Raw genomic sequence first — 25,933 nt, 5'->3', positions numbered from 1 at the left:
GACAAACACTCCGTCTTTAGGAACTACAGCTCTACCTGAAACTCAGCCAAATCTCTGTTCCTCTTCATAGCTGGATCCGTACCTTTGGAATACAACCCAACACAAATTTGACTACTCAGGACTTGTTGGAATTTTGAAACAGCAAATATTTTCCTGTTTTAGTGCCTACTCACCCTCTACTTACATGCATATGTGAGGAGTCTGCTTGAGTGTGCCTTGTGCTCTCACTTATAATTTCACAGTATTATACTCTCCTCTACTAGGGAGTCCTCAGTTCCTTCCATTATGCTCTTAACAACTGATTACATCATAATGACTGCTCATGGGCATTGATTCACCAATATGCCAAGGGTATCGGAAATGACATAATAGCGCTAGGGCTCCTGTAGTCACACCCTCGTCACATCCTGACTGTCTCCCATTCCTATTCTTCCAGCAGGCCTAGGGTAGCAACAAGAACCAGAAAATACACAAAGTAACAAGCATTTGCAATGCAATCGGTCTCGGGTTTGCTAGAGTTAGAGCTATTAGCTTTGCAAATTCCTAACTAGACATTTCTTCCCACCTAAATTGAAAATGAAAAGTAAAACAGTTGACATAAGCAAGCCAATTCAAAGCACCATGGCCACCATAAACATGAGCGCAAAGGAGGGACAAAAAAGAAAAATAAGTTTGCTTGCAGTCAAACTTATTGGCAATCATGCAATTATTCATGTAACAGGGACAGTCTGCAAAGCGGTAACAAAACCGCCCCAAGGAGGGACAAACTTAAAGCATTTACCAATGATAAAAAAGGATTTTTGAAAAGAAAGCCAATGAACGAGTGAAAGTGATGGGCATACGGAGGACGTGGTTAAAAGCCCACAATACTTACAACAGGTCAAAGCGCTTGCATGCTAGACCTAAAAATGGCAGATATCTGGCAGCCTATTTTCTGTTTCAGTGCCTTTAACACTTCAAACATGAGTGATCCCAAGGGCAGCGCTAACCAAAAGGGCAAACCAGTGGATAGAAGCTGCTATCCCAGGCTGTGCCTAAATGACATCTATCCTTCCTCTGTCCCGCTGCCCTAGGTACCTCAACATTCCTTGTCCCAGAATAACAAAGGAATTTAATAAAAGAAATGTATGAATCAGTGTGAAAAAAATCTAGTATCTGAAAGTCGTTACATTTTTTCCACAGTCCTCGTATGGACCAAGTTCTGAATGTTTGTTAACCATTTCCGCATCACTCCTTGGAAAGGTTTTTGGGGATGAAGGGGGCTAGGCCATGCAAAGGTGCTTTCCAGGACACGAGTATGCATGCCAACATTTTAGAAGAGTTAAGTGGGAGATTAAAAAAAAATATTTAGGAGAATATATTTCCCTCATTGACTTTTACTGAAGGAGAGGCAATTTCAGGCAGAAGAAAGCCTGAATAAAGCCATTTTTGCTTCAGAAATTGGAAGTCTTCCGCCTGGATCGGGTTCATTAGAATGTATGCAGTTTTAAGCAACCATTCTCTACTGCACCAATTACGCAAGGTTCTTCATTGCCCGGTACTTGCGTTCTCCTGTCAGCCTAAATTAGGATTAACTGCCGCTTCGTGCACTCAGCTAAATCAGTCACAAAACATTTCTCTTTTACCTCTGAGGGATAAGTTGTCAAATGCTTCAAGTTTCCTGGTCTCATTATGAGCGTGGCAGGCACATATGTCATGCTTACTTGTAGATTTCAGACGAAGCGATGAAATATCTTTGCTGTCACTAATTATGTATATTTCCACAGGAGCTCAGGTTTAAAAATGAAGACTGCCCCTTTACCCCTCAAATAGCTTCAAATAACCCAAGATCCAGCTTAGAACTAAAACTATCAGAATGTAGGTCTACTTTTTGGTAGCAATGACAGCACAGAAGGCTCTGGCACAATAGAAGATAGAAAGATGGTGTATGTGTAACTCAAGCATGACAACTAGAAACTTCCTGGAGCTGTAGTGAATGGGCCAGATTTTACAACCAGTGACAACGTATGGAGATAATTAAGAGAACTAGCAAAACAGGTCTGCACACGAAGTGCAACAAAGTCATGGTATCCCTTTGTGATGTAGCATGTATGTTGGGGACTGTCCCATGAGAGGTGACACAGCTGGAAAACAAAGTGAGCCAAAAGATTGGACTCCAACTTGGCAAACAGCCATTTGAAAAAAAAAAGAAAGCTGCAACAAGGTGTCCCCTCTCACACACACCAGCAATGTTTTATTTTTCTTCCGTTTTCTCACCCACTATTAGACACCGAATTCTCTCAATGTTAGGGACTGATTTTTCTTGCATCACCTTCCCTTCCGAAAGTCTTCTCCTGAGGGCAGCAACTAAAGACAATTTCATTTTTGTATAATGCAAGTTACAGACAGGTGTCCGAGCTGCAAGGGCTCTTTAATGTTACAGGTGGGTGAGTTGAGGCACAGGCTCTGCTCTCAAATCTAACAGTGACGGACCTATTGCTAGGTCACAATACCTTACCATGGAATGTCGTCAGGGCATTTTGCACCGCGTGATTCACGTAGGATAAGGTCCATCAGATATTGAAACAGCAGATAGGTCCTACAATCGACTTCCTGGTGTGAGAGTTAATGGGCCCAACAATTTTGCTGGTTGCTGATCAAAGCAGGGAGATTTGGTCCTGGTTCCCTACATTGAATAATGAAGAGGAGGGTCATTCTTTTGAAGAAGGTGGAGCTAGCAGGAAGACCCATCTGGGAACAGCCAACAGAGGTGAGTAAGGGCTGTCGCACTGAGAGGTCAAGAGCCCATCCACCCAGGGATAAAGAAGACATCCAGAAATTGGGGACGTCAAACCTGGAAGAGGGGATATATACAACCCACATCTGAACTACTCTGGACTTACGGGTTTTACTTTAAATTCCTCATTATCACTCCTCAGGCAAGTGACATCAGAAGGGGAAGGTAACCTATCAGACAAGTAATGTAGTTGTAGTGGGAAGGAAGAGCAGAATCGGGCTCTCAGTTGTTACTCTGATGTCCCCATTCTCTTTCATCAGGACTTCTAGGAGAGACCCACAGGAACTAATTCAGTGAGGTGGAGGCATTGGTACCGATTACACCCGTTTACATCCCTGTCCTGAATTTGGGACAGATATCCCTAATTTTTAATAATTTTGGAGTATTATTCCAACCCTGTGTATGAACTATAAAAGCAACAAAGAGAATGGCTTCCAGACGAACAAAGGTTGAGAGTTACTATTTGAGGCCTTTAACAAAACAATACATAAAATCAAAATAAAACACTGAAGATTGCCTATTCTCTGGAAGATGATGCAATAGGGTTTCTGGTAAAGAGGCTTAAAGATGTGTATACGCTCATCCTGACAGCAGAGTAACCACTAGAGACCACACTGTAGGCCACCTGCAAGCTAGAGATGTGTAAAAACCTCTTAAGCAACATCAAATATTTAGGACTGCACATTTATGTTGATAGTTCGTTTAGCTTCAAGATGCATGATTTATGAATAATATTCTCCCACAAGGACACGTCTTCAATAAATAAGACCACTTTTGGTTCTTGGTTAATGATTCAAAGTAGAACCCATTGTTCCATCCACCCAATGACAGGGCTGATCATTATTCTGGAGAAAGGCAAGACCAGAGTTTTGCAGAACCAGAAATGTATACAAAAAAGAAGGTATAAAAATGAAAAACGTCAGCAAAGACTCAGAAAGAAGAATAAAAATAGAACAACTTACACATTGGTAGTGAAGACCCCATAGATCATGTCTTGTTCTGGAAGGTAGAAAGTGCTCTGCAGCTCGTTGTAGTAAAAAGGGATCTCGCCGGAGCGTGAGCAGTTCAACCGTGCTTTCATGAAGGTTGTCCATGTGTCCTCTAATAGAAATCTGCCCCCAAAGTCATTCTTGCACACTCGGGCCACCCGAGAGTATACAGTCTTCCCACAGTCATGCTCCACAGCATTCTCCCGGAAAAAGAAGTACGTAAACAAGCCAATGTCGTAGGCAGCTACAAAGTTTGGTTCTGCAAAAAGAAAAAAATTGACAAATGATATCCTCTATTGATAATATAAACTGTTAAATATATCTAGCGCTTCCCAGTACGGACGTGTTGTGTCCCAGTGTTGTAAATGTTATTAGAACTGGTATGTGAGTGCAACATTGTAGACAATCAAGTGGCTCAGGATGAATATTTGCTGGTAGAGAACTCCTGGTTCAATATTCCAAAGTTTTTCTTACTATTTTTCTCCTTCTTATTTTTTTGTAACCCTCAGTGGGTGAAAGAGCTTTAGAACCCTTCTGAAGTGGGTATACCTCTTGGGCCTACAACCTGGCTCAGAGCCTTTAACTGGTGTATCCTTTGGAAGCAGCTAAAATGGTTTCCATTACCCACCTTGACGCCATTACTATAGAAGCTTTTATACTGCGCTACCTTATGAAACAAAAGATCCCATGCCAGCCAGCAAATCATGGAAAACCCGGGGTAATAGAATGCAAATCTTACATAGAAAGGTTTACAAGTAGGGAGATGACCCAATTTATATCATCAATGTAGCTGTTTTGTGATGTCTGTATGTGTTATCAGTAAAAATATCTGCGACGTCGCGAGGAGTGCACAGTAAAGAGATATGTTAGCAAAGCTACGTAAAATCTGTGCCTACTGTTTGAAAGAGCTGGGAATATTTCACACATGTTGGTAAAGCTCGTACCATCAGTCTATTCATAAGTGTAATACACAGCTCAACCTTGTACCAAGGCTGAAGATAGTGCTGACTCTGACCACCCTTTTCCAAAAGCGACACAGAAGTCACATCACCCAAACTGGCTGATGTGCTCAATTCGCAATTTACAACCCCACAACCCACTGCGCACCCCTTCAACGGACATACTAGCTCAAACCTTGCATATTAATAATCAACAGTGTGTCAGTGGCTACCAAAGCCCTCCAACTCCTAACAGAAACAAACCACCACCATAAGTACTAGTAGCATGAGCTGCAAAGCACTTTCGGAGGAAGTGCCTACTGTGATAGACAGGCCATCACTTCAGTGAGGCGGTGTAAGGTTAAAACTGTAGGGGGACATCTAGTGGTGGAGGCAAATCACAAAGAAAGGCCCCAAAAATGACATGTTTTCGGCACGCGGGGATTGCTCCAGCATGTAAATCTCGATCTGATGTGGGCAGCTAAACTATTGTGGTGTTCTTGGTGACATACAGTATTTCTCTAACTTCAAATTCTAAAGAGAGATGTCCTACAACCTTGTGATTGTCTGATGCTGGATATATATATATAATATTTTTTTGGGGGGGAGGGTTAACTACAAAACCTTTCTGAATCTCTTTGCCGTTCCGTTTTTCTTTATTAGTTGTTACCAACGAAATTAGATCAAAGGTTATTTCAAACAATTTGCCATGTAAAGAAAGAGAATTTTGTTCTTTATACAAAAGAAGTCTTTCTCCCAAAAACAAACAAAAAACAAGTATAAAAAAAACTCAGAAAAGCCACAGAAAAAAACGATATTTTATCATGTTATATAAGATCTACTTCATATGAACTCAATTATTAAAATCATGTAATGGAAGCAATGGCATCTAGTGACATATACAAATCAACAGACCTTGGGATATCGTGCTTACTGCGATTCAGAATTCCAAAAAAGACATTTTAGGATCATATACTCCTGTCCCTTTTATATTTATTTTCTCTGTGCATATTGATTAGACACTCACCCCATGCTTATTACTGCAGTGGGTGCAAAACACAGCAGCATGACTGATTCTGAACTGCATGAGAAGTCAGTCTTTTTGTTATGACCTGAAGCAACTTCACTAGCTACAATTAAATACAAGCAATGGCAATGCCAATCGGTCTGACTTTGAAGGACTTTGTATGGTAATGTGAAGCATTACTAGTAAGTAGCATGGGAATGGATATGTATTTGTGTGAAACAAAGAACTGCAGAATAATATTGGTTTAAGTTAAAAGGTCAGACCTAAAACTCCGTGTAGGTTAATCACTATCCTACTCCCATTTGTGCTGCCACCAGAGAAAAACTAATTATCCAGTTATCTAATACACTTTAATGAAATTACAATGTCATGGGGGGGGCCTGAAATTTCAGGCTCAGGCAGCTGGAAAAATAACCAAAATGCCTTGTGGAAGGCAAACACTTTTTTTGTGGAAGTGCACAAATTCTGCACAATCAGAATATGTACTCCTGACTCCCAACATGGGCGGAGTCAAAGCCCCCGTTGTGGAGATGCTCACATAACTGTTTGGCAACAGCTGGGCAGTCAAGCCAGACCATAAAAAGGGTCATGATGATTACCTATTCACAAAAAGGGGTCTCGCTACTTCTGTAGCAGACTAGGGGCCTAATTTAGAAGGTGGTGAAAGGAATACTCCATCACAAATGTGATGGGTATCCTGTCCGCCGTATTATGATCCCCATAAGTAATAACTGGATCGCAATACGGTGGACAGGATATCCGTCATGTTTGTGACAAAGTATTCCCCTTCGCTGACTTCTAAATCAGGCCCTTAGTGACTATACTTCAATCAGAGAGCTTTGCTCCTGAAACTGGAGATTTCTCTACATTTCCACAGTTCGAAAGGCTAGCAGGGCAGCCACTCCTATGTGATGGCAACTAGAATGTGAAATGACCTGCTGAAAGAATTGAGAGAGATTAAAACAGAAGCCTATTCAAGAAAGGTCTGAAGACCTTCCTTTTTAGGGAAGGTTAGTACTAGGAATGGTTCGCCAAGCTGGCTAGCACCGAATCGCTTCTTTGGAAGCAGCTGTCAAGCTGTACACATTTCTAGCCACCCAATGAGTCTCCAAGCATGACATTGTATTTACATTATGAGGCAAGCGAAAATACATTACATAGCCCTCTGTTTAATTACAGTTCTTTCCAGTAAAGGTGAATCTGACCTCACCAATTTATTAGTAATCATGGCCACTGTTAGCTGAACCATGAAGGTATGTTGATAAACTCTCATGTCTACCCTTCATATAATGTTTGCAAAAAAAAACCAACTTTCTTCATAATCTAATTAGCCACTTCTCTGTTTTCTAGTAGAAATAACCAAATAGTGCAGTGCATAATTCATTTACTCAAAAGCATCCCTGTTCGAAAACAAAACAATAACTTTGAAATCAGCATGTATTTATAAAATACATATTACTGTAACCTGTGTCTATTTGTATTATGGCCAAACATTGCTATCTCAGTCACCAGAATCCCTCGGCGGCATCACTGGGCCATAATGCAAAGTTACCAGTTATTTATAGGCAACACATGCTTGTGCCCAGTACATATTGGGTAGTACTAAAACATGTCAAGGAGCAATGGCTCGGCACAAGCTGGAGAACAGTCAAAGCCCAGATGGCACTGCAGACTGAGGTGCTGGACAGAGTGTGACTCCAGGCCTTGGCCTATATCTGTCCCCACAGGGAAGGGCCACCCCTCTACCCTTTACGTACTGGTGGCTTGAGGCAGTGAAACTGAACAAGGAAGAATGCACGTCTGGTGGGTATAGGGAGTAGAGGTAAGGACGCAGCCACAGAAAGTGCTCACTGAATACTGCCGGCAGAGGTACAAGGCACACGGCTGAGCCTGTGGGCTTCTGCGGAAACAGTATTGGGCACTGCCACAGGACGTGCCAACAAGCACACTGGTCAGAGGACACTGGGCCGTGTCCTCCACCTTGTAGCCAATGGTGAAAAACTCCATATCATACTGAAAAGGTTATTGGAACTTGAAGACTAGCAAAATAAAACAACTTCTAACAATTTATAGTGTGCTCTATTTATGAGCCAATAATGACATTTTTAAAAAGCATGATACATTTACGCTGCCAAAAGTCAGTCACAGGGGTCTACTGAAAATAGGCAAAGCCACAAAACAGGCGAAGTAGCAAGTCTTAGAGTTTGAGAATGGTAGTTGGTGATGCCCTGTGCCCAGCCGCTGCTCAGTGGCGTGCAGCTTAAAACATGACTGAAGGGGTAACATGGGCACAGTCACAGGCCCATGCTCTACTGGTACAGGGTGCCTGAAGCTAGCACAGGCTGGGGCCAACGCTCTTTCCCAGTGCCCACTGGGCAGGGTGCAGGCTATGTATGCCCAGAGACATTGGGTTGAGGAGAAAAGCTCACCGTGCATGGTGTCTTTTTTTTCTTTAAAGGTTCACTGGGCACCATTTGAGGCATAATTTGGAAGCCTGGACACAGGGTGTGGCCTTCGGCCGGAGCCTACTTTACATGTGTTCAGTACCCTCAAAACTCATTGGTTCTGATTTGATTGGTTAGCAGACTCATGGGAGATTTTTTACTTCTCCCTATGTATAAAAAGAGCAAACAAAAATGTTCATATTTCCGAGTCATCTGTGGATTCAATAAACGTGTTACCCTCCCTTTTGATCAAATCTCTGAATAATCACTGGGCAGTTTTACTCATCATTACATTAGGGGTCTTCAACCCAGGTCTGGTGACGTTTGGTCATCTTTCCAGCGTTATTTTTCAAGCCTGGTCTAAAACTTCAGTATTGGAATTTTAAAAATGTATGTTTGGGGGGGGCCCTGGACCAGTTTTTACAACTGCAGTGGTTTACATTTTCTCTGCAAAGTGTTTTGTAGATTTGTCAGAAGGGGCCACATTTATTAATCCACATGGAAACGCCCTTTACCTATAAACCATAACTATAATCATATCTATACTGAAGTCATTGTTGCGGCCCTAAAGTATACTATCACACAAAACAGCTGCATGTCTGACTATTCATTTTGCATAAAAAAATCCTTTGTATGTTTGTGTCAGACAAAAGGTCCTGAGTTTCACACGTCTGCATATGTCAATAATGTGTCTACCAGTTTCTTCTGCAACCACTGACGTGAGGACTCTCATCACTACGTACATTGCTTTCAAACCACAAAAGACGGAAATTGGTTACATTTGGGCAGGGCCACTGGACGTCTGTGGCATGAGGGTGGAATATTATGCTGCAGGGTTTAGTGAATTATGAGTCAGGATAAGGCAAATTATGCAGCATAATGCGGCACACTTTGTAATAATATTCCTTCACTATTTCAACATTTTCAAACTTGATAACATTGTCTTGGTTGCACCTCGTTAGTACCATTTGAATACCCAAAGGTAGCAATAAGCAACAAAAAAGGTTACCAGTCCTGTTTTGCAAAGGGCCTTTCACTGCGCGGCAACATGTTGCTGCACTTTTAATAACTTTTGAACTGTTTCAGCTAGAAACAATTTTCTTGTTTAAATATGCAGATTATGAGGAAGATTGTGGCCTATGCGGCAAATCTATAATTATGCGAAAAACGCTGCGGCCGCACACTCGCATGATTGCAGTGGTCCGGGATATGGGTACATCTTTTTTTCAAGTAGGCGCTAATGCTTACCGTTGAGCCACTTTGAGTTGTACTGCGCAGTTCTAAGAGGAGGAACACTTCCGAGGCTGCGATAGATGGCGGGGTCGCGTCCAGAAAAGTCAATCACTGTTGCAGCGTAGAGTTCACCCCGCGATGTGATCACAGCCGTCGAGTTGTGCCGTGGGTCATACGGGCACCGAGCCACACCGTTTATCTTGTCGATTGTTCTGCTAAGATTCCCCACCTGCATTTCAACAGAGAGGGGACACTGTTAACACAAGCGACTTCTGTAAGACATATAGGGACACAAACCTTTTCATGGGGATCAAACTTGTCAAGCCAGGAAAACGTCGTGATTGTTGATTGCAATCAATACGGACAAATTGCTTTCGATGGTATAATGAAATGACACACAAGGGATCATTTCTGTCAAGAAGGTCTAGGGAGCAGAGCAATCTAGAGGGATACCGCATGTTAATGTGACAGTAAATTGAATTATAATGGATTTAGCAAATGCAAACCAAGGTGCAGGAGCCAGAGTTGTCAAAGTAACTGCATACATCAATTTGCTTCTTGCAACCTGTAAACTGTTTGAAGTCACTCGTTCCAATGGATAAATTCAATGCAAACCTGAAGGTGAAGTGTCCCAGTTATTATGAGTGATGTGGCACTGCAAATACACTTCGGTTACAGAGGTTTGACAATGTCTGAATATAAAGCTCAAGAAGCATTGCAATTTAGAGGACTGTAGAGGACACAGACAAAACACTTTGGGTAGTTTCCCATGTCTATTTTATATTAGATTATTTGAGTGTTGAATGCTTAAGCAGGATATTCCTAATGCAGTCATGTAACACGTCCTGTAAATCAGACTTGAAAGTGGCATACATTTATGTGCTTTTCCAGTGGCTCCACTGTACCAGTCAAAACAAGACCAAACATTTTTGTCTTTATTTTTTACTTGATTGGTTTTTAAATGCACCTCTTTAGCATATAGCATACACACTATGAAACAGAATCCTGTGCTTCTGTTAATTCAGTGCATTAAAAAACGTAATGGAACCATGATCCTGAGCGCGATAGGGCGGGGTCACTGACCGTGGGGTTGGGATCAATGGGATGGCTAAAAATATATAATATATCTTCTGTAACTATTTAGTTGGTCGTTTTCCTTCAGTTAACCACATATAAAATAACACAAACCTTGAATGAAAAATAAATGCAATTTAAACTAATCAGTGTCAGGTGCACTATTTTATGTTATGAAACCTCTACGGGTTAATGTGATCACTGCTTATGTTTGTATACGTAACAGACAGCCACCGAATTGAATTCTGGTTGGTGCTGTGGAGAATGGTGACTTCTGTGTTTGGAATGTTATGAGATCTCAGCCTGTGAGAGAAAGCACTGTGAATATATATGTCATTAGTTTGAGCTTGCATTATACACAGTACAAGATAGGCTGACACAAAATGTGCAAAAACATCTTGGTAGAAGATTTAAAAAGTGCTTCCAAAATATAGACCTTAGCAATAGACTGAACCCAGTGTAAACATTTTGTATAACTATGAAAAGCATTCACTACACAGGTCAATTGGTAACACCACTCCAAAATAATACATCACCACACACTTCAACAGAAATCTCACAATTAAAGCACAAACAGACTTGCAAGCAGGTTTTACATTCGCAGATTAAGCAATCACACAGATTTTAATTTCTTTAAGGAAACAGACACCATGGCAATAAGGCTTGTCCCTAGTTTAGCTGGCTGTCCCCTCCCCCCTAGCCCCCTCGACTTCAGAGCACTAGAGAGTCCCTCCCATTCACTTTAGTTGAGGTGTCTTTACTTTATGAATTAACCATCCCAGGGCAGCTGTCTTTTAAGAAGAAGTATGGGAACTGTTTTTGTCAGCTTAAAGTATGGGCATGTCGTGCCCCTCAGATCCCACCCACTTTGACCTATGATTTAATCAAACTTTTCTCCATGACTTGAATCTACCTTTATTTTCTGTAAATGGTTATTTTTTATGTGCAAGTGTCTTAATGCACCAGTAGACTTCCAAAGATTATTTGAGTGGTTATCTGTGCACTCTTAATATGGCCACAGTCTATCTGCTAAGAACTAGACCTCAGTCAACTAGAAAAATCACATACATAAATATTTTATATTTCATACTAAATTCTTCACATTTATATAGAACCAGTCAGTTGTATGTGATTTCATAGAAAAATGATTTAATGGAAAACCATTACTGATAAACCGTTTTATAAACACATTAATGGAAATGTGCAAGGTGAATGGCATGTGCCATTTCATAGAATGTATTTTTCGACATTGGCTTCGGCATACTTATTTTTTAAGGTGTAAATAAAATGGTTGCAGGTTTTACTTTTCCTAACATTTTTGTGGAATATATTTCAATCCTTTACTTCATGGGACATTATTTCTGGTTTATATCTTCTACATTGTCAAACAATTACCTTGCATGTTTTTAATTCACTGAACCCTCACCTCCTGTAAACACCATCTATCTCTGGCCCCTAAAAATCCCTCCCTAAGCATAAACTATACCTACCGCTGTCCCATAAAACTCCACTGATCCCTGAACTCTATACCCCCTTTTTAACCCTAAACTCCACCATCCCTGTACCCTAAAAAACCCTCACCACACCTAAACTCCACCCATCTCTGACTCCTAAAATTCACTCAACCTTGAACCCTTAAAGCCCTTTTTACTCCTAAACTCTACCTATCTCTTAACCTAAAACCTCCTCACTACTCAAAAAACTCTACCCTTTCCTAAACCCTAAAACTCCTCTAAAAATGTCCTGCTATGCCTACACCCACTCATCCCTTATCAGTTAAAATCCTACACCATCCCTGAGCTCACCTCATCACTGAACCCTGGCAAATGCTCACTGTCTCTGAAAACCACCTATTCATGATCCCTAAAACCCCTCACTGCTCCTAAACTCCCCCTTTCCTGAACCCTAAAAACAATTTCTACATATATATTCTACGGATCCCTGAAGCCTTAAAATCCCACAACGCCCTAAAATCCACCCATTGTTGAATACTAAAAACCCTCAGCACACCTAAAATGTACCCATTCATAAAACCTAAAAAAAAAAAAAACATTCTTACGACCCACCTTTCCCTAGAGCCTAAAACCCCTCACCATCCCTAAACTCCAATTATCTATGAACCCTAAAAAACCCTCACCAACTTAAACTCCACCCATGCCTGATCCCTAAAAGCCCTCACCATCCCTAAACTCCAAAGTCTGAACCCTAAAAACCCCATCATAACTCCTAAACATCACCCATTCCAGAACGTAAAAACCCTCACTACCCCTAATCCTCACCGAAGTGTCTAATTTTTTACGCTGTTTTAAAATGATCTTTCCTTTATAATATTTCCTGTAATTTCCGCTTTCTTTGTATTTCCTTAAAATTGGTCTTCAATGATTAAGTTTCCTCCAATGTGGTTTCTCAGTTTTTGTTTTTTCATTCATTCACATACATCAGAACCAGCTACCATTGTTTTTGCACTGTAGTACATTCTCTACCTGGGTGCCCTTTCATGCAGATCTGAGAAGGTTATTAAATTGACCTATTCACTTGCAGTCTTGCAGTACATGTACTACCAATGTTTTGTTATTGCTACTAATCCTAATACATTGTGTCAACCTCAGAATGGTGAAATGCTGGCCTGCAGACATTTAAAGGTGCATGCAACATTTCTGCAGATGTCTAATAAAAGTACTGAACTTTGCACATACAATTGCGCAAATTGAAAAGAAACACAAATTATAACTTTTACCCAAAAATGTAAAAAATGGTTAAGATAGGCAATTACAAAACAGTCATTGACGGAGCAAACAGATATTGCCTTTAGGACCTATTGGCTTGGCCAATGCCTTTTGTTCATGGTGTACAACATCTGCAAACGTGTGGATGATGTACAGCCCTGCAAATATATCGATGCTGTACAGCATGAACAAAATGAAAAAAAAGTGTGATGACATGGCCGCTTGTGGTCACGTCATTTTTCAGGCATTCGCAGACATGCTCACACATTATGCACGTCTGCATGATGCAGGCGCCATTGTTTGTATTTATCAATCCAAGATGAATCAGTAAATTGAAAAAAAAAAAAAATGAAGTAGCGTGAAAATACTTTTATTTATAAAGCAGAAGGGCAGGCAGAATTTTGCAGCCTGGCCCTCCATAATGAAAGCTTACTCCACCCCATCCCCTGCCCTCCACCCATGGCCAGGTTGTGGTAGTAAGTGTGGGGGAGGAAGGGAATAGAATCATACAAGATAGAGCGCTACAAGGGGGTTGGGGGAGATGCACAGGAGGGAGATAACAACTCAAGGAAGAATGGAGACTTACAGGTGTAAAAGGGAGAAGCACATAAGCGAGAACAATGCACAGTGTTGTGGGGGAGACAACCACACAGAAAAGACAGAGCAACACGGACTCTGGGGAGACGTACAGAGTGAGAGAACGGCATGGATCACTGAGGGAGAGAATCAAACAAGGGAGACTGTAGGAAAACACATGCACTCTCATTGAGTCCTTTAATAAAAAAAGAGAAAGGTTCCCTGGAAAAGGCTAAGCTCCAGCAGACAGAGGCAGGCAAGATGCACAAGGCAAGCGAGCATGCACTCAGAAGCAAGAAAATGAGTGACAATAAAGCCAACCAATGGGCGGCTTTAAGCCCACTGCAAGTTCTTAGTAAACTGACAATAGGTATCTTGCAATGAGACAGCGTGCACTGTCTGGGAGGCTCAATCTTAAAAGAAGGCATCTAAACCTGAAAGAAATAAAAAAAAAAGTGTATATTAATAGTGGAGGACATGGAAAGACATTTAGGTGAACAGCACATTGCTCAACTCTCTATGATTCGCCTCGTTTCGTGCACTTGTGCAATTTCATGCAATTTAGTTCTGTCCGTCCGATTAATTTCATGAACCGCGGGCCATCAGCAGTCTGTGACTGATTGACCCTTGTTGTGATTTGTTCATCAGGGCACAGCACAACAATTTCGTTTTACAAGTTACAGGATCACCACCAACTTGCACCAGACAGTGCCTTATTTCTTTACAATTTCACAGCAGATGGATGAAAAATAGGCGTAGAAATCCAGTCATTCCATGAGATTTGCAATTACAATCAATGACCACGTGGTTTAAATGAAAACATACTTCCTACAAAATACACGCGAAAAATATTACAATGCCGTTTTGTCTCCCTCCAGCGAACCAGCGTGCTCACTCCAGCTGAGTCCATTAAGGTCCAAATCCCCGACGGCTTAAATAATCCTTTTTTGAGGAAACTGGATCACATGAACATCAAGTTTTTTTGCATGTTTTTAAAATTTGCTTGCTACAATTTTTCCACAGATGTTTCACTTTGCAAACTCGCTCCATCTCATTCAATGGAAAAGAAGTTTGAGGTCTTGCCTTTCCAGGACTACATTTTCTCACTCTTCTGAGCAAAGAGTTATATTACCTCCAGTAGGAGGCGCCGTTGAGAACTCATTAATTGACTCTCCCATGCGCACAGCCCTGCCTAATGCTAAGGAGCGTGAAACTGGCAAGTGAGCTTTAATTATTCTTTTCATCCACACATCCTTCAGAAAATGCATGTTTGACTAAATGTCGTCCTGAAATGTAAAAGAGTATTCCACTGATTCTGATTGGCTAATAACTTTCCCCTGCATTACGTAATTTGCTTTCCCCCCAGCACCTTACCTGACTACAACCCTGCCTGATCACACTGACCTGGATCAACGGCCTTCAGGCCCTCTTTCCTGGTCCTTATGCTGGGTGCCATCAGTCGGTTTGCAGGTATTTCACAGCTGGGCAAACACCCATGCACTCTGCAGGCGGATTTTTGCCCCGTGCTATTTTCATTTACGGACGGTGCACTTCTGTGACCCAGCATCCTCTCCCTTCCCTTGAGACAGATTTTCCCACCGGAAACTGCTGCGTTGTTTATTTACATGGTGCAATGCAGGTTGCAAAATGCTGATCGGCTGGAAAGGTGCAGAAGAAAGGCTGCACACCCTATCAATCCACACAACCAACTTGGCAAGTACCTCCAGCACATGACAGGTAAGTTAGGCATACTTCTTAATTCATCTACAAGCTAAGGGCCATCAAGCCCTTCCCCGACTCATATTGACAACTGCATTTTGGATAATAGCCTAAAACTTACTCGAACCATGGCAGGGATTGCAGCTGTTGGATCGCCTTACAAAGCATTGCCTACGAACATATTTCCTACAGCAATGGGAAATTGTCTCAATTTCCCTGCAATAGAGAAATCTGCGGCCTTAGTATGTAAAGGGTGCTCTGCCTTGGTCTTTGCCGCAGCGCACCTTTAAAAGGGTGAGCCGTGCGCAGACCTGGTCAGTGCATCCTTTCAGTTAATGTGTTGCCCCCCCAACAGCTGCAAATTCATGCCTGCCCAGAGGGCCCGTGCATTAATGAAAAGCGTCCCAGATGTTCGAAGCACCTGGTCTGCCTTTCAGAGTGCAAGCTGCAACATGGCTGCCTTACAAAGGAGGGCAGAGACCCCCCCCCCCTCTGCTGGCAGGTGCAATGAGTGAATGAGTCGCCTGCAGTGGGACGCCTGAGGGGTCCCTGTGACCCCTTTCTTCACCTTCAGGGTCCCCCACATGGGGCTTCCTGCCTGTTTGCCACCTCATATGTGGCTCACAATCAGGGCATCCTTTGACAGCTCCTTTGTTTCTGCATGTACAGCAGTGCAGTGGTAAAGTCACCCCAATCAAATGAATGATTACCCCTTGAGATGGTAGAGGCTCACGTGTAATGCCAGCGAGGTCTGTATCACAGAAGGTGCTGAAAAAGTCTGTGGACCCTTCTGTGTTATCAAAGTGCCCTGGGGTACAGTAAGTGGGTGCACATGCCTTCGTTGCCCCTTTAGACACTCAATTTAGTATGGCCCCTGGAGTCTTACTCTAGTGTTAGTCCAAGTTTCCTTCGGAATGAAGCCTTAAAACATGAATTCCAATCCCCAATGTTCCTTTTCAGGTTCCAGAAAATATGTTCTTGATACGCTTTAGGATTCTTGGAAAAATATCTCCTAAACGGACTGATTAGTCACTGGTAATCTCATTACTCCAATTATCACCTTCATCAGTCCAGTCCTTACTAATCCAAGGTGTTGGCACTTCCCTGTCAGGCACCCCACGGTCCGTCTAAAAAGTAGAAAGCTGCTCTGGTTCCTCCAAGAGGGAGACTTCACCCCTCTGGGGACTACAACTCAGCTATCCTCCGTCTGCCAACTCCTAAGTAGAGTACCCTTGCTCCAAGAAGCAGCCATAGGTCCATACGTGGCCTGTTTTAGCAATGCAAAGATTGGGATAAGGAATCAGATGAAGCATATTACGGTAAGTGATTTGCACACTACCTCTTCATCCTCTTTCTTTTCTCAATCTTTACTAATATGGGCATTACCCAAGAAAACGTGTATGCGGACAAGGGAAAACAGCCACAAAGGACAATGAAAGAAGAACACAAAGGTTTTCAATGCAGATAAACCACAAAAAGATGATCATTGAGCCCCTGTGGCAGTACAGGACAGAGAGCACAGCAACAAAATGTAATGCCTTCGGAATCCACCTGTGGCCAAGAAATATCCATCTGGACAGAAAAAATTCTCGAGACGGGGGCATGGGTAACCAGAGAACCCAAGTTTGCCCAATTTATGTGCTACAATGTAAGGAAATGCCTCCTTGGCATGGTTGCCCCCTGACTTTTTGCCTTTGCTGATGCTATGTTTACAATTGAAAGTGTGCTGAGGCCTGCTAACCAGGCCCCAGCACCAATGTTCTTTCCCTAACCTGTACTTTTGTATCCACAATTGGCAGACCCTGGCATCCAGATAAGTCCCTTGTAACTGGTACTTCTAGTACCAAGGGCCCTGATGCCAAGGAAGGTCTCTAAGGGCTGCAGCATGTCTTATGCCACCCTGGAAACCTCCCACTCAGCACAGACACACTGCTTGCCAGCTTGTGTGTGCTAGTGAGGACAAAACGAGTAAGTCGACATGGCACTCCCCTCAGGGTGCCATGCCAGCCTCTCACTGCCTATGCAGTATAGGTAAGACACCCCTCTAGCAGGCCTTACAGCCCTAAGGCAGGGTGCACTATACCATAGGTGAGGGTACCAGTGCATGAGCATGGTACCCCTACAGTGTCTAAACAAAACCTTAGACATTGTAAGTGCAGGGTAGCCATAAGAGTATATGGTCTGGGAGTTTGTCAAACACGAACTCCACAGCACCATAATGGCTACACTGAAAACTGGGAAGTTTGGTATCAAACTTCTCAGCACAATAAATGCACACTGATGCCAGTGTACATTTTATTGTAAAATACACCACAGAGGGCACCTTAGAGGTGCCCCCTGAAACTTAACCGACTATCTGTGTAGGCTGACTAGTTCCAGCAGCCTGCCACACTAGAGACATGTTGCTGGCCCCATGGGGAGAGTGCCTTTGTCACTCTGAGGCCAGTAACAAAGCCTGCACTGGGTGGAGATGCTAACACCTCCCCCAGGCAGGAGCTGTAACACCTGGCGGTGAGCCTCAAAGGCTCACCCCTTTGTCACAGCCCAGCAGGGCACTCCAGCTTAGTGGAGTTGCCCGCCCCCTCCGGCCACGGCCCCCACTTTTGGCGGCAAGGCTGGAGGGAACAAAGAAAGCAACAAGGAGGAGTCACTGGCCAGTCAGGACAGCCCCTAAGGTGTCCTGAGCTGAAGTGACTCTAACTTTTAGAAATCCTCCATCTTGCAGATGAAGGATTCCCCCAATAGGGTTAGGATTGTGACCCCCTCCCCTTGGGAGGAGGCACAAAGAGGGTGTACCCACCCTCAGGGCTAGTAGCCATTGGCTACTAACCCCCCAGACCTAAACACGCCCTTAAATTTAGTATTTAAGGGCTACCCTGAACCCTAGAAAATTAGATTCCTGCAAACTACAAGAAGAAGGACTGCCTAGCTGAAAACCCCTGCAGAGGAAGACCAGAAGACGACAACTGCCTTGGCTCCAGAAACTCACCGGCCTGTCTCCTGCCTTCCAAAGATCCTGCTCCAGCGACGCCTTCCAAAGGGACCAGCGACCTCGACATCCTCTGAGGACTGCCCCTGCTTCGAAAAGACAAGAAACTCCCGAGGACAGCGGACCTGCTCCAAGAAAGGCTGCAACTTTGTTTCCAGCAGCTTTGAAAGAACCCTGCAAGCTCCCCGCAAGAAGCGTGAGACTTGCAACACTGCACCCGGCGACCCCGACTCGGCTGGTGGAGATCCAACACCTCAGGAGGGACCCCAGGACTACTCTGATACTGTGAGTACCAAAACCTGTCCCCCCTGAGCCCCCACAGCGCCGCCTGCAGAGGGAATCCCGAGGCTTCCCCTGACCGCGACTCTTTGAATCCAAAGTCCCGACGCCTGGGAGAGACCCTGCACCCGCAGCCCCCAGGACCTGAAGGACCGGACTTTCACTGGAGAAGTGACCCCCAGGAGTCCCTCTCCCTTGACCAAGTGGAGGTTTCCCCGAGGAACCCCCCCCTTGCCTGCCTGCAGCGCTGAAGAGATCCCTAGATCTCCCATTGACTTCCATTACAAACCCGACGCTGGTTTCTACACTGCACCCGGCCGCCCCCGCGCTGCTGAGGGTGAAATTTCTGTGTGGGCTTGTGTCCCCCCCGGTGCCCTACAAAACCCCCCTGGTCTGCCCTCCGAAGACGCGGGTACTTACCTGCAAGCAGACCGGAACCGGGGCACCCCCTTCTCTCCATTCTAGCCTATGTGTTTTGGGCACCACTTTGAACTCTGCACCTGACCGGCCCTGAGCTGCTGGTGTGGTGACTTTGGGGTTGCTCTGAACCCCCAACGGTGGGCTACCTTGGGCCAAGAACTGAACCCTGTAAGTGTCTTACTTACCTGGTAAAACTAACCAAAACTTACCTCCCCTAGGAACTGTGAAAATTGCACTGTGTCCACTTTTAAAACAGCTATTTGTCAATAACTTGAAAAGTATACATGCAATTTTTATGATTTAAAGTTCCTAAAGTACTTACCTGCAATACCTTTCAAATGAGATATTACATGTAGAATTATTTGAACCTGTGGTTCTTAAAATAAACTAAGGAAAAGATATTTTTCTATACAAAAACCTATTGGCTGGATTTGTCTCTGAGTGTGTGTACCTCATTTATTGTCTATGTGTATGTACAACAAATGCTTAACACTACTCCTTGGATAAGCCTACTGCTCGACCACACTACCACAAAATAGAGCATTAGTATTATCTATTTTTACCACTATTTTACCTCTAAGGGGAACCCTTGGACTCTGTGCATGCTATTCCTTACTTTGAAATAGCACATACAGAGCCAACTTCCTACATACAAGGAACAAGTCCTGGAAGGGAAAGGAACTGAAGAGGGTAAATTATAACAAATCAAAAGTGGAACACTGTAAAGCAGAATGCTTTAAGGGTAAATCCCATACTGAAGAAAAAGATTTAATTTGAGGACAGGACCAAGGCAACAACTTGGGCATCCTAGCTGTTAAGAATCAATCTCCTCCACACCACCCCATGGTTCACCAAAAGCCCGAATACCAGCCCACTGGCCTCGAAGAATGGAAGAAGACAAACCCAAAGAAAATACTTTGTGTAGAAGCTGCAAGGTTAGGGTAGGTGATTAATCAAGCAATTGCGATGTCTGACCTTCTCACAAAGAACTGAAAAAAGACCAATGATGAATACTAGTATGCAAAGAGGTAGGATGCTGGGAGACTTGATAATCCAGGACTAAAACATGAGTGAAACCTGAACACTGGAGCCCCAGGCTTTAAACTTCCAGACCAAATATTGAGGCCTTTGGAGGAGAACTGGAGGGCAGAGCTGACAAGGAAATGGGTGAAGTACCCACTTCCTAGAAGTTGTTAACTGACCAAACAGCAAGAACCACCACATTCTTCTCCCAAAAAAAAACCAAGACTAAGATAAGGTGGCATCTGTGCTCTTGCTTTAGGTCCAAGCTAACATTCTGGAGATCACAGAAAGAGGGAAATACATATTCCAAGGACAAATACATGGGCCAATGACAAAGGAAAGAATCCCCTACTCATGCACCCAGCTCTTTCAATCTGTCACTGGTCAGAGGTAACAACATATCAGCTATTAAGGTAAGGAGGTTGAGCAAAGGAACATCAAAGTCCTCACATACAGCTGCAAAGGCTTTACGGGAGAGACAAAAAGGTTGAGAGGAATGGAAGACTCACTTCAAGGAGTCTGTCAGTCAGTTGACCACTTCCCTGATATGTACCACTTTAAAGATAGTAGATGATCTCCTGCCCATGAGCAACTCTGCATTGCTACTAGAGATCTCTATCTTGTCCCTTTCTGAAGGATGAAATACTGTGTAGTTGGTCTGCACTACCACCGACTACTCCCAGAGAGAAAGAGCAAAGGTCCAGAGGACAAGGTGAACGGCAGTCAATTTTTATGCTTTGAAATTTAGTCAAATCTTTCTTCAACTAATGCCCCAGAGCTCATATGCTCTCTAATATTGTTCATCCATCAAATCCCAAGATTTCTGTTGTGCGAATGACAAGGGTCACAAAAAAAGACCATGTGCACTCTCCTTACTTAACATGCTCCTGGTGAGGCATTGACCATTGCAGTTCTCTGTGAATTGACGTGGTGAGGTAGAAAGATAGAAGCATCCAATACAAGAGTTAAAGGCTTCAAATGCTGAGACACATCGGATGAGTGTCCCCAGGTGAAGTCTTGCCCATAGTAGTACAAAAACTGCAGCTGCTTGAACGAAAAGACAGATCGTCACAAAGACTAACAATTGTAACTACAGAAAGAGCATATTATGATCAAGATACCTATTGTGGACTCAGGACAATTTTCAAACTAGGCATTTTGTGCAAAAAGGAGAACTTGTAGGTGAGAGCCTTATTAGATAGCTGAAGCCTTTAGGAGGAATATACTTCTCAGTTCTATACAGGATCTAGCCCTGGTGAATTGTAAACTTTCAGATGGAAGTAGTTGAGACTACAAGAGGCTGATAAGAAAAACATGTTGACATAATAGGCCACACATCTGGAAAACGCAATCTGTACCTACATTGCAGAATCTGCATGGATCATCTAATCATCTAGATATGGATTATGGCGATCTAAATCATTGTGGCAAACACCCATCAGAGAAGCAAAGCCCTTGGTGAAGATTCATAGAGCTGATTTCAGGATAAAAGGTGGGACCTGTAATTAGACATGAAGGTCTCCCACAACAAACCGTAGATATTAATATTTGGGATAAATGGGTACATGCAGATAAGTGTCCCCTAAAACCAAAAAAAGATGCAAAATCTCTTGGAAAAACTAGAGGAATGACTTGCTGTAAACAGTCCTTCTTAAAACTAATCATTGACAATGATATTTCGGCTTGCCATAGGTTGATGATCATACAGCATTCCACACATATTTTACAAGAAATATGTGAGAGCACACCCCAAGGTCTTCTGCAGTTGAGGTTACTGGGGATACTGCCTTCTTGTCCAAAAGTTTCTGCAAGCTATGTTTAATTGCTAGTCTCTTGCTGATATCCGGATGCCAATTGTTAGACCTGTAACTAGAAGTGGAAAGGGACTCCAAAAACTCCACTCTGTACCCCTTGTGTTACTTTGATCACCCAGTGTTCTGTAGAGACATCACCCAAATGTCCTGGAAATCATGGTGGCGACCATGGGAGCAAAGCTATGGAACACTGCAGAATGCTGTGGAGACTTGGATTGAGGTGCAGAGCTAGTCTTGACAGCATTAGTTTCTATGAATGACCACTTTTAAAACTGAAGTCATACTTGTCGGACCAATCAGACTGTGAAGACGAGGCAACCCTGCTGAAGAATTCAGCATGCCATCCAGCACCTGAGAAACGGCTTGGAATCCTGTGAGGGCTGTTTCATAATGGAAACCTTATTGGACCCCTTCAAACTTCCAGTCACAAGCCCTAGTTTGACAACAAACCACCACTTTAGAACCTGCTCCTTAAGCCAATGAACAAAGCCAATCAAAGGTAAAAGTAGACAAGAAATGTGCCCTGCTTTGCTGTTACTTAGGAGTTCAGGGTAATCTTTTCCCACGGAGGAAAGGAGGTGGAAGCCCTTGGCTAAAAACTGGGAAGTACAGATGGAGTAAGTTTCTGCTTACCGTAGGAAAATCTATTTAAGCTCTTTCTAGAGGATAGAGGCGTGTTATACATTTTGTGAAGATCGTTTTATACAGATTTTCACCATTTATCTAAGATTGCCTTGATCTTCCGCATTGCTGGACATATGCAGATTAGTGCTACTGGCTTGCTAAATAAACTGAAAACACCTCCATTAGTACTGGGCTCCTCTTCAATAGAAGGCAGATTTTAATAAAATGAAGGTAGGGCAACTGAGCATATCACATATCTTGTTTAAGATATTTACCCTTAAGGGCTGGGTCCAAATTTTCGGCATTCTCTTTTCTATTATCCCAGGTAATTTTTCCTCTAGAAAAAGCAGACCAAGTCTTTCCTCTAGAAAAAGCAGACCAAGTCTTTCATTAACTCCTTTACCTTTTCTCTACATAGAGAGCAACTGTGAGCAGCAGAAGTAGGTGACCTATCTGTGCTTACTATAATCTCAATGGTAGAAGACACTTCAAGATAAACAATGTAGATATTGTTAAAAATATATATAGTGGAGAAGTGCCAGATTTACTCCTGATCAATAATGGAAGGTCCAAGCAAAATGTCTGGCCAGCTTGTGTTAACCATTAAGCTTTGAATAAAGCAATAAACTTTAAGGCCCATCCAAACATAAAGGCCCAAGATATCATCATGTGTTCCTCTTAGGGAGCATCTAATAAGCAATGCCTCAAGCAGCAGGTGGGCCTAGGGCTCTGCCCAAGTGGGATGCAAACCCTTGAAATGTAGCTGAGTATATGTTGAAGCACAGCGGGAGAAGCCAAAACATATTCCTTCTATGTGTTTTTTGGGGAAAAAAATACATGGGGTTCACAACATTGTCAGCAACAAATCCTCTCACTGTATGGGTCATCCCAAGACAAGCGATTGGTTAAATCAATTATGTCAGAGTGTGCTGCTCTCCAACAACGACCGGGGAAACCGTGCCAGAAAAAACACATATCCCTTCTCCTAAATTATTAAATAAAATGGAGATAAACTAGTGAACATAAGAACAGGGGGTATACATTAACTCTGTTTAGATGTGGGTGATGGCTCCTCACCATTGCAGGGTCCACCAATGTCTCTTAGACCAAATCCAAATCCAAATACCAACACCAACCCCACCCCCAAGTCTTTACATTGGCTGCTAGTGGTAAAATGTAGGAACTAAGTCACTCTGTGTCATACGCTGGGACTTTTGAGTGGCCTTTCACTTCCGCTAAAGTGTAGCATCTCATCTCTATGACCATCGATTGTTCTTCTCCTTCGTATTCCTAGGACAAGGATGAAACATATATCTGGATGTGCATTTTCATTACGGGCAGCAGGACTAAGGAATTTGCTCCTTTTTCAAGTTCATGCTATGAATGATCACTTTTAGTTGAACAAAACATAAAACAATGGACATTTTCAAAAACAAATTCATAGGTTGATTGTGTTTGCTAAACTTTGCTTTAGATTATTCAGAAACAAAGCCTTGAGGAAGGTTAGTGACAATATGGAGGATTACAATATGTTTATAACTGTTGACCACGGAAAATGGCATACTCATCACTCAGATGGGCGGAAACCAAAAATGTCCACTGGAGGAGGCAAAAGCATTATCACATCTATAAAACCACCTTAAGATTGAAAGCTACAAAGGAAACAACTTACCTGTCTACTAGAGCACACTGGTGAAAAAGCGTTGGTTCCACACGTAAATACTTTCTTTCCATTAACAATCAACACCCGCACATAATTCTGGCACTCCTCCTGCAGAGAAAAACAACAAACAGTCACACCCTCAGCAACAAAACTGTGGTTGAATTTCTGTGGTTGTTTTGTCAGCAGAGATGTAAATGGCCTCGAATGGCCCAGACAAGCCAGAATATTTTTTGATGCAAATACATAATGCAGGAAGTAAAGGTAACAGTTATAGGGTTTGCACAATTGTGTATAACCATTGCAAGTATTCAACTGATGGCTATCAGTGCAGAGGCTAGACATAATGGTTTACTAATGCTAGTTGTATAAGTGTAGACCTTTCTTTGTAACACGGTTTTAATGAACATGAGGTCTCAAAGTACAATACCGTTGTTTAAAAATAAATAAATAAAGCAAATAATGATAGAACGCCGGCTTTATATTAAAAATATAGAAAACTGCATGCTTCTGGATTATTTATAGAGTTCAAGAAAACAGCATGAATATGCCTGATAATCCTGAAGAGCGACCCTCTCCCCAAAGACTTTTTTTGGACGTTGCTCCTGTCGGGGAAGGGAGTGAGATTTTTAAATAACAATGCTTTATTCCGTAGCTTTAATATGCAGTTCTTAAAGAACCTAAAGCACTGGTTTATCTTGCCAAACATACTGTCATGTGAGGAATTATATAGACATCAGAGGAAAATCAAAAAGAGGAGAAAATCAGGTAGATCAGCTTTACTTAGAGATCCTACATAACTGGCTGCCAAACTCCATAAAGAAATAATAAAAGTACGAGGGTAATTTGGGTGGAAATAATGTATGTAACCTTGGCAATTGCTAGTTCCTACTTCTACTTGAAATATAGTACATTTGTGTTACGTGCCTTCAATATTACTTTAGTTTAGTTCAAGTATTCCTTGTACTAGTTATGTATGGTACACATTTACAATGGATATATCTCCTCTAAATTGTCGCTAGTGTTTTCTTGACTGTTTCTACCAATAGTATGTTTATATACTCTCAAAACCCTCAGAGGACCCACACAAATTTTGGGAAATTTGGCCTAAACCCTGCAGGGACAACTTGGTCCAAAGCATCAGAAAGGGGACGATAGCAGGAGAGAACTTTTGGAAGCCAAGTGCAAGGATTGCACATACCATAGGCGTTGAACTCTCAAAATGTGGAATTAATCAGCTCTGAGAGAGATTCAAGTGGCAAAGATGCTAAATCCCGCATTCTGCAATAGTTTTACAGCCCCTAGGACACCATGGTATAAAACACTGATGCCTGATGATGTGTTTCCAGCTTCCTCCAGCAAGAGGGTCCAAGGTCATAAGTCTAAATAGCCCATTTGCTTCCTTTAAAACTCAGAACCTGCTGTGACGTATTGGGCCCCATTCTTTTCTAGTCTAAGTGAGCCCGCACAGCACCCCATGATCTTTTGTAAGAGCGCACAAAGCACTTCATGAACTGATCCTTATTACAGGTGACTATGGGTCAAGTAACATAATCTACTTCCCTGGCCCCCCTTATAAACCCATAATAAGTTGTTAGAGAATGGTGAATTTGGAAGATCAG

At 42.7% G+C, this 25,933-nt stretch overlaps 1 protein-coding gene across 3 annotated transcripts in view; it reads right to left on the bottom strand.

The window, feature by feature from the left end:
- Window positions 1–25,933, bottom strand: part of SEMA5B (semaphorin 5B) — a 715,815-nt gene that overhangs the window by 162,391 nt on the left and 527,491 nt on the right. For all 3 annotated transcript variants that reach the window (XM_069224666.1, XM_069224667.1, XM_069224668.1), the window contains 3 exons: window positions 24,324–24,422; window positions 9,423–9,636; window positions 3,739–4,024 (listed from right to left, as the gene is read on the bottom strand). In XM_069224666.1, the coding sequence (XP_069080767.1) occupies window positions 3,739–4,024; window positions 9,423–9,636; window positions 24,324–24,422 (599 nt within the window). The remainder of the gene's footprint in view (window positions 1–3,738; window positions 4,025–9,422; window positions 9,637–24,323; window positions 24,423–25,933) is intronic.

The sequence above is a fragment of the Pleurodeles waltl genome, chromosome 3_1 (assembly GCF_031143425.1).
Source record: "Pleurodeles waltl isolate 20211129_DDA chromosome 3_1, aPleWal1.hap1.20221129, whole genome shotgun sequence".
NCBI lineage: Eukaryota > Metazoa > Chordata > Amphibia > Caudata > Salamandridae > Pleurodeles > Pleurodeles waltl.
Note: the sequence above shows the minus strand (reverse complement) of the source record. Positions and strands in the feature narration are given on the sequence as shown.